At 32.3% G+C, this 12,704-nt stretch overlaps 1 protein-coding gene across 3 annotated transcripts in view; it reads right to left on the bottom strand.

Annotated features, from left to right (window-relative positions):
- Positions 1-2,237: 2,237 nt before the first annotated feature.
- Positions 2,238-12,704, bottom strand: part of LOC134716412 (DNA cross-link repair 1A protein-like) — a 30,624-nt gene continuing 20,157 nt past the window's right edge. Inside the window, exons 3-10 of one of the 3 annotated variants that reach the window (XM_063579405.1) lie at positions 10,519-12,384; positions 9,508-9,641; positions 8,989-9,107; positions 6,784-6,927; positions 6,270-6,415; positions 5,019-5,173; positions 3,457-3,598; positions 2,238-2,850 (exon numbers count right to left, since the gene is read on the bottom strand). In XM_063579405.1, coding sequence (XP_063435475.1) covers positions 2,648-2,850; positions 3,457-3,598; positions 5,019-5,173; positions 6,270-6,415; positions 6,784-6,927; positions 8,989-9,107; positions 9,508-9,641; positions 10,519-12,384 — 2,909 coding nt within the window. In that variant the 3' untranslated portion in view covers positions 2,238-2,647. Of the gene's footprint in view, positions 2,851-3,456; positions 3,599-3,620; positions 4,175-5,018; positions 5,174-6,269; positions 6,416-6,783; positions 6,928-8,988; positions 9,108-9,507; positions 9,642-10,518; positions 12,385-12,704 lie in introns of those variants that run through there. The other 2 variants (XM_063579404.1, XM_063579407.1) reach the window with 2 other exon arrangements.

Here is a 12,704-nt window from a genome sequence, read left to right as displayed (position 1 = left end):
TTAGAGCAAACAAAATACCTGTCTTGAAAAATAATTGCTTCTGATCTATTCAGTTATTGATGTAATTCCTTGTGTTTTGTCTTAGGCTTGTAGGGACGATTGTTATTATTCTGCTATCATGATGAGTGGTGAATTACAAGTATCTGATGCTAATGGTGTTATAAAGACCAGTCAACATTGAAATTTCAGGGCAACTAGGCATATAAATGGTCAGTTGATGGTTTCAGCTTTACTGGTATTTTTAAAGATCTTGTATTGCTGAACATTTTTTTGCTGTAGAAAGATTTTTACTATAGATGCCAAAAAAATTTATGGGCAACAACTTCTATATGACTTCAAAAGATGTATTCAGTGATTTGGTACTTTGCATTGTTGATCCTTCTACTGTCTATAACAGTTTTTTTCAAGAAATATCACAACTCTGGCTATCAGAATATGCTTAAGATTAAGATCATCTAGTCATGCTTTGCTGACTACAGTCTGAAAATGCTCCATTCTATTTTCTTTTTTTTTAAATCTCCAAGATTCTTGTGATTTGTTGGATACACTTTTTCAAAAATTAAAATCTGAAATTCAACACATGATGTTATAATTACCAGAACAGAAATAAGACAGAATGTTGTCAGATCCCTGTAAGTTTGAATACAGTACTCCAAAGTGTATTTTAAACAGATTGAACCATTGGTAAAATATCTTTGGTGTTAACAATTTCTATGAAGAATCGTGTTGGGTTTAGTAATCCTTAAAGATTAGGCAGTGTTAATAGACCACTTTCAAGTTCATCCGTCACAGGAAAAAACTCGTCAATTATACGCGCCTTTATGACGTCATTTACCAGGTAGAGGGGATCGCCTGTATCCCTGCACTATTAACGTTCAACAGGTGTCTTAATGATCGTCATTGTGCAGGATAAACTAGAAATAATTGTTGTTCTGTAGGTACTTAATCACAATTCCCTAATGAGAGCATTGCTGATTGTCAATTTTGAAAATTCAATTTGCCGAATAATTCGTACAATACAGAATTATAGTTTTCCAACCACTCACTCAACATTAAAAAGGAACTGATGACGCCATTAAACGCACTAATGACGTTCCCTTAAACCAGAGTTTTTGACGAATATGCATCAAACTCGAAAGTTGTCTATTGCTTCATCATTTTACAAGTTCTGTTTATCTTTGACTTCAAACAAATAATCCTAATATTGGTAAAATATTCATTATAGATCAACATCAACTCTCAAAAGAAGTAAATTTGTTTCAGTTATATTTTTGTAAATCTTGATATGTCAAATATACAGTATGGGTTTTTCTCATTGTTGAAGGCTGTTCTGATGCATATAATTTTTTAATCCACTGCATTTAACCAGACTATTCAGCATGTTCAGTATGGGTTTTTCTCATTGTTGAAGGCTGTACTGTTGCATATAATTTTTTTATCCACTGCATTTAACCCAACTATTCAGCATGTTCAGTATGGGTTTTTCTCATTGTTGAAGGCTGTACTGTTGCATATAATTTTTTTAAACACTGCATTTAACCAGACTATTCAGCATGTTCAGTATGGGTTTTTCTCATTGTTAAAGGCTGTACTGTTGCATATAATTGTTTTAACCACTGCATTTTACCAGACTATTCAGCATGTTCAGTATGGGTTTTTCTCATTGTTGAAGGCTGTACTGTTGCATATAATTTTTTAATCCACTGCATTTAACCCGACTATTCAGCATGTTCAGTATGGGTTTTTCTCATTGTTGAAGGCTGTACTGTTGCATATAATTTTTTAATCCACTGCATTTAACCCGACTATTCAGCATGTTCAGTATGGGTTTTTCTCATTGTTGAAGGCTGTACTGTTGCATATATTTTTTTTAACCACTGCATTTAACCAGACTATTCAGCATGTTCAGTATGGGTTTTTCTCATTGTTGAAGGCTGTACTGTTGCATATAATTTGTTTAATCCACTGCATTTAACCAGACTATTCAGCATGTTCAGTATGGGTTTTTCTCATTGCTGTAAATATACATGTAAACCCATAGACAAACAGATAAACATTAACATGGATTCCCTAATCAGACTCTCTTAGTTTCACTAACCTTTAAATAAGCTGCAAATTAATTAATGCCAAATCAGATTATAAATTTGGCACAGACTCACATTAGCAAATCTAATTTGGTTGATAAAATAAAAGAACACTTTTGTAAAATGTATATTAATAACAAAAATATATCATTCATACAAAACAAATAGTTAGTACATGCAGTTACATATCTAAATAAAACAGTAAACAAATGACAACATTTTTTATTCAATTGGCATTAACGATGGCATCCCCCCTTATTGGTCACTACTCCATGTTCCAATTGGCATTTGGTAATAAATTTCTGCCTTTTCTGCAAAAGTGATTTTGTAACGCACCAAGTTGAAATGTTTCTAAATACTTTAGTTTTTGTCTTGTAGGAATGTTACTTTGCTTTTCTCAAAATGTCATGTTCTCTTTGACTTTGTTTCTATCTTTTGTTATACAGGTTTGTCCAATCCTTCATTGTTGTCTGCATGGATTCATTTCTGTTTTGTCCTGCAGACAAGTTTTCTTCCACATCACTTATAACCACTTATCATTATGTATTATCATTCAATAAGAGTTACTTTGCCCAAGCTCCAATTTTAGTCTGTTTTGGTTTATTTTCTGCCTTGTCGTCTGTCATCCATGATTCAAATAAGGATTCCATCATCCTACGAGAAGCTGGATTGCCATTGTTTACCGTTGGCAATATTTGATCAGGTCTGATATACTGTACAAATCTTTTTAATTCTAGATAGCTACTATGTTCACTGTATGGTAATCCTAAAAGTAACATTTATAAATAATAAATAAATAGTTTGTTTCTACCTTTTACAGAATTTCCCTACAAACAGTGATTTGACAAAGAAACTCTATTTCTATGTTAATTCAACTGTGAAACATGGGATGTGTACATGTTTTAGTAAGTTCAAGGAGCCTGTTGTTCAGTAGTTGTTATTGATTCATGTCTGTCTTGTTTGTTTTTCATTAATGATTTGTTACAAATAAGGCTGTTAGTTTTTTCAATTGAATTGTTTCACATTTTCCTTGTCATGGCCTTTTAAAGCTGACTATACACTTTGGGTTTTTCTCATTGTTGAAAGCCATATGGTTACCAATATTTGCTTACATCCACTTTAAAATGATTGCATGCCAAAAGTGTAAGCAACTTTTTTTTTCTTTCAATTATATATATCTGCACTCTATTGTAAAATTTAAACATTAAACATGTTTATGTTTAAGATCATAGACTATGATCTAGACACCATCATGTGGCAGATGTTGATCTGTTTTATGAAAATCAAAAATGCTTTTGCTATTGTATATGGCAGAATTATATGTATATGTACATTGTACAATAAATAAACAAATGAATGTGAACTGACGTACCATATATTTGAATTTCTTTATTTCCTTTTGGTTTGATTTGATCTAATGACACCATTTTATCATTGTACGTCCATCCTGTTGGTTCTATGGCTACCACATTATTATACTCTGTTCTTAACTTAGATCTGTGTTCATGTAAGCCCTGAAAAAAGGGAGATAATTCATAATTATTTTATCATTGTACGTCCATCCTATTGGTTCTATGGCTACCACATTATTATACTCTGTTCTTAACTTAGATCTGTGTTCATGTAAGCCCTGAAAAAGGGAGATAACTCATAATTATTTTATCATTGTACGTCCATCTTATTGGTTCTATGGCTACCACATTATTATACTCTGTTCTTAACTTAGATCTGTGTTCATGTAAGCCCTGAAAAAGGGAGATAACTCATAATTATTTTATCATTGTACGTCCATCCTATTGGTTCTATGGCTACCACATTATTATACTCTGTTCTTAACTTAGATCTGTGTTCATGTAAGCCCTGAAAAAGGGAGATAACTCATAATTATTTTATCATTGTACGTCCATCTTATTGGTTCTATGGCTACCACATTATTATACTCTGTTCTTAACTTAGATCTGTGTTCATGTAAATCCTGAAAAAGGGAGATAACTCATAATTATTTTATCATTGTACGTCCATCCTGTTGGTTCTATGGCTACCACATTATTATACTCTGTTCTTAACTTAGATCTGTGTTCATGTAAATCCTGAAAAAGGGAGATAACTCATAATTATTTTAGCATTGTACGTCCATCCTGTTGGTTCTATGGCTACCACATTATTATACTCTGTTCTTAACTTAGATCTGTGTTCATGTAAGCCCTGAAAAAGGGAGATAGCTCATAATTATTTTATCATTGTACGTCCATCTTATTGGTTCTATGGCTACCACATTATTATACTCTGTTCTTAACTTAGATCTGTGTTCATGTAAATCCTGAAAAAGGGAGATAACTCATAATTATTTTATCATTGTACGTCCATCTTATTGGTTCTATGGCTACCACATTATTATACTCTGTTCTTAACTTAGATCTGTGTCCATGTAAACCCTGAAAAAAGGGAGATAATTCATTAACCAATCAAATATTCTAAAACTTTATTCCAACTTAAAGAAACCTCCCCTCACCAATTTAATTGGGCTTGACCATAAATATGCAATAAAGTAATTACTGCAATAAACAGTTTGAACCCCTACCACAGTTCTGACCAAGTATTAATACTGCCCTATATACCAAAAGGTATTAAACATAGCTGAAGGAGTTATAGTGGATTTTATTTTTATAAATTGAGAATGGAAGTGGGGAATATGTCAAACATTTTGCCAAAGAAACAACAACCAGACCATAGAGCAAAAGTTAGCAGAAAATGCCAAAGGGATAACCAAAGAAGTAAGTCCTTTTTAAAAGGTGAGACAATGTCATACCACAAAAACGAAATAAGAAAAACATTTAAATAACCAACACTGGCAACAGTAGTTTCTTTTCTAACAGTTAAAATTAGTTTTAACAAATTTAAATGAATATGCATAGGTATAGTTTCATAACATACTTGTAGATTAAGTTTTTTCATTGGTAAGACATGGAGGAATGTTTCGTTGCCATCTAATGTCAATCTGGCTGTCAGATCGGGATCTTCTAAACACTCCAGGACTTTGTATTTGTCTCTTTGAACACATATCTTACAGTCAAATCTCCTCGCAATGGCTGAAAAAATATTAAAATAGAGAATCACCAATATGTATGGATATTTTGAAGAGTCATTTATTTTCAAAATTTAAATAGCAAAAAAGAACAAAGTGTATCTACATGTACTTGTATAAAATAAGGTTTTAATTTGATCCCTAGATACTGTTACTGTTTTATTTAAAGTTTGAAATTCCCCGAAAGTTTGTTTTGTGGATTGTCAGGAATTTGTGCCATAATTTCAATATTTACAAAAGATAAGAAACTAATAAAAGAAACGAAGTCCAGAAAGACCTGAAAATAAAACCTTTGAAACAGGTATGGCTCTAGTTATTAAAATACTTATACTCCATAAAATTAAACCATTTTCTGGCATGCATAGTGATTTCCCAAATCAAATTTTCTTACTCCTTGATTTTTCTCCCATAATACAAAATAAAATATTTTGCCTCATAACACCCATTTTTTCCTTTTCATAAAAGTCTTCATTAGCTCATAACACATTTAGCAGGTCATTTTCTAAAATTTTACCAGATTCTTGATTTTTTCCCTTCTATTTGAGACCAAAATAATACCTTTGCAAATGTAAGGTAAAAGTCTGAGTTAGCCTTTTCCCGCCATTTTTTAAAACTAAAATATCCCCAAAAGGAGCTCCATGACCTATCAATATTATTAGCTGAGTTTGTTCAATAACTGGTGCTCTTTCAACTTACAGTATCAAGTTTAATTCCAGATTTTTTAAATTTCACAGCTTATCCTTAAAAAACTTTAACACTTAATCTTTAAATCAAATTTCCCAAGTAAATATCCAATCTACTGTCAACATACTTTAATTCAATGATTTCATGTATCATGTGCATCTCACCAAGAAAATAAAAAGAAACAATTCATTTTCAATGTGAAAAGGGCTATATTCACTGGTCTGTATCTTTATATTGGGTTTTACAATGTTCCACCATACAAACATTTAGTGTAAAATGTAACATTGATAAAGCCTAGTTAGTCTATATCTAAAAATTTGAGTGTAAAAAATGCTGGTTTATCTTCGTCATTTCAAAACATGCATATAGAAGTTTTCCTTTAGACAAAAATGAATTTGTTGAAATCAAATATCAACCTGTAAATATCCTCTCTTTCCCTATTGTATAGGATCCACAAACTACCAAGGTTTTAGGCTTCTCTGTCAGTATTTTCTCCACTAAGGAAACACCAAACTCAATCACAAGTTTCTGGGGTGGAAATGCATACTTTGGATCACAATATCTGCAAAAGACGAGTAATTTAAATCAGTATTGAATGTGTAACCAGTGTATTGCCTTCTTTTACTTTCCTCACCTTAGTTGCTTATTTTTATTGTGATAACTGGTTAGAGACATTCTACTTTTAACACGAACAGACTACAGACTCAGTGAAAGCCTCTAATCAGGAATATTTTGCATATTTTTATAAGTTACTTGTTAATTTTTCATTTTTACAAGTAAATATTCATTCATTGAGAAATTTATGGAAATACAGCAAATCTTGAACAGCTTACTTACTATAACTAAGAAATTGGTCTTTAGATACCAATTTATTGTGATCGTGATGAATGTAAAAGGTTTAGAGATTATGCATTCAATAATTATACCTACGTCGTATCTAAATATAGCTGATGTATTCGTACGTTCTGTAGACAACTCATTTCCTCCATGGACGGATCAGCTCTGAAATCTCCAGTATGTAATATTAACTTTCCTTGGTGTGTCTTAAACAGAAACAAGACAGATCCCGGACAACTGAAACACACAAAAATTGTTATGATTTAATCAGATACTGTTTTAAATTTATTACATATACCGTCTTTTGGTATGTATAACGCGCACATTTATACCCTAGGTCATGTTTCTTGTAAGAGGGGTGCGTGTTATACATGACTACAAACAATTTCTTAGGTTTTTTTTTCAGGTCCAAACTCCGACAAAGAAATTTACAAGTGAAGTGAAGAGTACGGAATATTTTTGCTAAAACCTCCATTGTTTTTATGTTTTACATGTTATAATTGTAATATGTATCGTATTGTTCTTGATTTGTCATGTTTTATTCAAATAAAATACATTTTATATCTTTGTTGTTACGTTTATTGTGTAAATTTGTCCATCTGTTTTGCAATCCGGAAATTTGCCAAGTCTTAATAAAGACACAATAAAGCTTTTGCTGTCGATTAAATTAGCCTCTGTGTTCCTTGTTGTCATAACTTACTGTTTTTGTATGTGTTCATCATAGAGAGTTGAAGAAAAGTGTATGAAAATTGAATAAACCACGCTCGTTTTGAAAAGATAAACCGCCATTTTTTCTAATGTATTGATCAGGTGATCACAAGTCATGTGGGTCAGTCATGTGACTTAATATTGTAAAGTGACGATTTACTCTATGAAAAATTTATTAGGAAAAATACGTTTTTACTTTGTAACTTTTCAACTTTTAAACAACTGTTTAAAACCATTCAAGAAATTATGATTGAAAACATGATAATCCCATAATTGTAACCTGAACGAATTTAATTAGGAACAAGGTCAACCTGTCACTGATTTGTTTTGACATCGATTAGACCCGTTGATTGAGGTGTGATAATCCGGATTAACAGCTGGAATCATCAAACAAAAAAATAAAAACAATGAGATTTTAACAATTTATTACAGCACTAATGACATTAATTATAATTATTAGACTGATTCGTAATTATTTTATTGTTTGAATCAGAACAATAATTTGGACATTTAAACTTGTCCTTGATACTCAAACCATTTATTAAATTTGGATTAAAATATTTATCTCAATCTAATAGAATTCTTATTCATTTGTAAGAATACTTTCAATTTCATATTAATTACGTATTCTGTACAGAATTCTCCGACATTGGTGTCCATTTAAAAAACTTCCTGTTTACCGATAAACTTCCTGTTTGCCGATTTTGGAGCTGTAACTTTTCCGAAAATGTCTAGGAGTATTATATGACCAATAAACTTTTTTTCTCTTGTTTCTTGGACCACAAAGGGGGTGCGCACTATACACAAATGCGCACTATACATACCAAAAGACGGTATTTGTAATAACATAACTAACTGTCATCTGACCAATTTTTTGATCAAGTAAAATGCAGAAATCAAGTTTTTTAACAAGACTTTGAATGTAAGGTTTTTTCTGTTTATGAGATACTTTTTCTAGTAGTGGAAAATAATCATGCAAATTGCCATAGCCAAACTCTATCGGAGATTTTAGAGTGGCAGTGATGAAATAATTTTTGTGAACAGGCTACACTGTTTTTGACCTTGACTTTCAGTATAATTTTGTCTTCCTTGTTCTAGACACACCTTCTAGTAGTGGTGTATAATCATGTCAAGTTTACTCACAGCACTACCAGGGGTTTAAAGTTAGAGAGCAGATATTATTTATGATAAAATGACACACAAACTGGATACTTTACTTTAAGACCTCAGTGCCTTCCACAGATTAATCTACAGGGCCCCTACTACTTTGGATTATAGTAATATTAGACACCTACTGGTTAGCCACAGAATTACCAGGATAGAGAGAGCAGATGTTATTTGTGATAAAATGACACACAAACTGGATACTGTATACCATCCCAGGCCCGTAGCCAGGAATTTCCAAAGGGGGGGTTCGTTGGACTCACAAACTCCGACTTTTAACAGTCACAATTCGAACAGAACATTGACTTTAACAGTGCTTATTTGTTTTCAAGGGGGGGTTCGTCTGAACCCCCCTGGCTACGGGTATGCATCCAACAATCTACAGGGCCCTTACTACGTTAGATTATAGTAATATTTGTGACCTACTGGTTAGCCTCTAGGAGTAAGACCTCAGTGCCTTCCACAGTGACTGGTGTATTCATGGGTAAATCATGGACTATATCCGGATTGATTCCTATCCTTGATTTGATGAGGTTACCAGTCACCTACAATGTACAAAACATTATATAAATGTATAACTACCCGTGGAATATAAAATACATGTTAAACAGGAAAACTTAGTTAAAAAAGAAATTAGAAAGAAAAGAAAATTCACTCCCAAAATATCTACTCTGTCTGCGTGTTGTGAGTCTTAATAAATAATTTGTGAATAAGTTTCACAAAATTTGGATAAGGAAAGTTTAAGTTAAGCGAGTGTGGAAATGAAAATGGGACAGACAAAGGGACAGTCAAGGGCAACACTTAATGCCCTCCCCCCCATTGCCTTTAGGTTATGAACTTATAGACACTATCATCCAATCAGAAGAAGTGTTACATCCAAAACTAAATTATTTGGGAATAAAACTTTATATTGTAAATCAATAAATTAATAAACATGATAAATACCTTGCTACAGTAAATTGGAGCGGAGAATTTTTTGGTTAGTCCTCTGTAATGGTCATAATGAAAATGTGACAGGAAGTAAGCTTTGCATCCTGGGACATTACCATAACAGAAGGCATCTACTGTAAATCCTGTCTCTATGTTATAAAACAAATCAAATCACATGTTGAACATAAAATGTCGATCCTTAGATATTGATGCAACAAAATCCTGTATCAATTTGAAACAGAATCATGTTCATTAATTTAACATCTATTATAAACTTATTAAACCATTAAACAAAACACTACACCATGCGATTATTTTTTAGGCAAAAGTTAGTAGTCTCAGTCAATGTTAAGAAATGTCATTCACTTAATTTAGATGACTTTAATTGCCATTTGAATGATAGCAATCATACCACATATACATGTTGTTAAGCTCTTGAAAATAATAATTCTTATCAATTTAAAAATTTTATATCCAAGATATCTACATGATCTACATGATGTACATGAATATTCATATTTTTTTCTAATTAAGATACCTACATAATGTACATGTATGTATGATATATATGGTAAACCTTCTCATTGAAGGCCTGTTGGAGACCTTCTGCTGTTGTCTCTTCTATGGTTGGGTTGTTGTCTCTTTGACACATTCTCCATTTCCATTCTCAATTTTATCAACTAAAACCAGTTGATCTCTGGTGGAGAGTTGTCTCTTTATGAATCATACCACATCTTTTTTACACAGTTATGTTCATGCTTAATGACATGATTTTATTTATCATGAAGACAAGTGACCCCCAGTAGAAACCATAGTTTCAAATAAAACAGACTGGATATTCCCTTAATTGCATGCACCCCATTGAAAAATTAACAGGGTAGTTATATTTCCATTAAACATACATGTTCATTATGTTTGAAACCTGATAATAGAACATTTATCTGTAACTGACTTATAGTATAATCATGATTATGCTATTAAATCTCAGTAAATTCCAATTATCATTATCATGGTTAAATGTCAAACCTGGTATTTTCTTGTAAAATGGACAATATCTAACTGGTTTAGTTGACTGGTTTCCTTTACCACTGTTCTCCACACCAAGTACATTTTGTAACTCTTTGTCATCTTTAGTTATCATTTTTCTGTTCCTCGGAAGTGACTCTTTTTCTTTAACATGTTTGCTAACTGAACTCATTAAAATATCAGATGCATTTTTTACTAACGCAGGTTTATAATTTTTTGAGGTAGCGTCTAAATCTTTACAAGGTTCCGTTGTTGATCTTTTCATAGAATTCATTAAAACTGTGTTTACATTTTTCTCTTTAACAAAACTGTCACATGATTCTGTACTGGACAGCTGACTAGGAATAGCACCATTCAATTTACTCTTAATACTCACAAAATTGTTAGAACTATTTAAAATATAATTATTGTTTGCATTTGTTTTATCTTTCGACCCCTTATCTGTCTTTGATCCTGAAAAGAATGATAACAAAGATGGCTGATTTTTCATATCCGATTGTTGTTTTGACAATTTAGATTTTTTACTTGATCCCGTTAGATTAACAGCTTTAGACTTTTTTGCACCTTTTGTCCGATTCATTGTAGCAGAGTTAATTGATCCATGAGAGGAGGGGACGCTATCAGATTTTTTAACATCACAGGTTGAGATATATTGCACATCACTATCAGTGTCGTCTGTATCTAGTATAACTAAATCATCTAAATGTTTGTCTCTCTGCTCATTACTTATACAAAGATCTGGATCAGTAGGAAGCTTATTTGTCATTTCAATATTACTAAATTCTACATCACTTGGGTTCTTATCAGCAAATTCATTTCCCTCAATTTCTAGTTTTTGAGAACTTAGACATGTCAGCTCACTATTCACAATCTGATAATCTTTTTTACAGCTTTGTTGCGAGAATTTTTGTGAGTTTTCCGAGTCATTAGAATTGGTGTTTTCTACACTTTCCATCCTTCTCCGGTAATTAGCAAAGAAAGACTTTGACTGAGAATTACTATCTTGACTGGCGTCAATATCAGATACAGATTTACCACTTTGTACTATCTCATCGTCTTCAAAGAGAGGTTGGCTGAGACAAGAATCTATATCTGCACAATCAACACCAACACCAGATTTCCCATACTGACTTGTTTGCATGTCATGTTCACGTTGTTCTAATGATTCTAGAGGTTCATCAGAGGTTATCACTTCACTTTTCTGAGAACAATATGTTGCCTCTTTGAATGCCTCTTCAAGATAACTTGTTAAATCTCTTGGACTTTTCACTTCATCATCATCGTCTAAAACATCTTTTGATAACTTAGAATCAGATCCACTACATTTGTTCATTACCCCTTGGGAGTAATTAGAAGTATTGTTTGTGACATCTTGTGAAGACTCAGATTTAGAAGGACTAGATATATTCATGACTTCTTGGGAGTTACTAGGGGTATCATTTGTGACTACAACATTATACTCAGTGTAGTCTTGTGATGACTGAGGTTTGGATGGTCTACATATACTGGTATTCATGACTTCTTGGGAGTTATTTGAGGTATCATTTGTGACTACAACATTATACTCAGTGTAGTCTGGTGATGACTGAGATTTGGATGGTCTACATGTATTCATGACTTCTGGGGAGCTATTTGTAGTATTGTTTATGACTGCAACACTATACTCAGTGTCTTCTTGTGAGGATCCAGATTTACATGAACTAAATATATCAATGACTACGTGAGAGTTACTAGAGGTATTGTGTGTGACAATTTGTGAGGAGACAGAACTACTGCTCTTTGCATTTTCAGACAATTCAAATTCTGTTTCTGAACAAGTTTTACTTCCATCAAAGTTAAGTCTAGTTTTGCCTTTCTTTTGTTTGTCTGTAAGAGAAAGTATAACTGTAGTTAAATGTGATACATGCTTCATTCATAGAAGAAACATAGAGCAGTTATAATGGGTCAATCAAAACATAAGTTCATGTGTTGTAGTGCTATTAATAGAATCCCCATTTGCAACTCAAAGTATCTAAAACAGAAAGAAATTGTCTGACAGTTTGGAAAAGTGGTTACAACTGATCATGTGACTTAAAATGAAGTCGTTGTTTTTTTGGGGGGTTTTTTCTTCCTCCAATCATTCAATAATATTGAAAGATTCAAAATGTCAGTCAACAGGAAGTAGATATATATGTATACATTGTATG

Source organism: Mytilus trossulus, chromosome 4 (genome assembly GCF_036588685.1).
Source record: "Mytilus trossulus isolate FHL-02 chromosome 4, PNRI_Mtr1.1.1.hap1, whole genome shotgun sequence".
NCBI classification, from domain to species: domain Eukaryota; kingdom Metazoa; phylum Mollusca; class Bivalvia; order Mytilida; family Mytilidae; genus Mytilus; species Mytilus trossulus.
The sequence above is the reverse complement of the archived record's forward strand: the minus strand, read 5'-3'. Positions and strand labels throughout refer to the sequence as shown.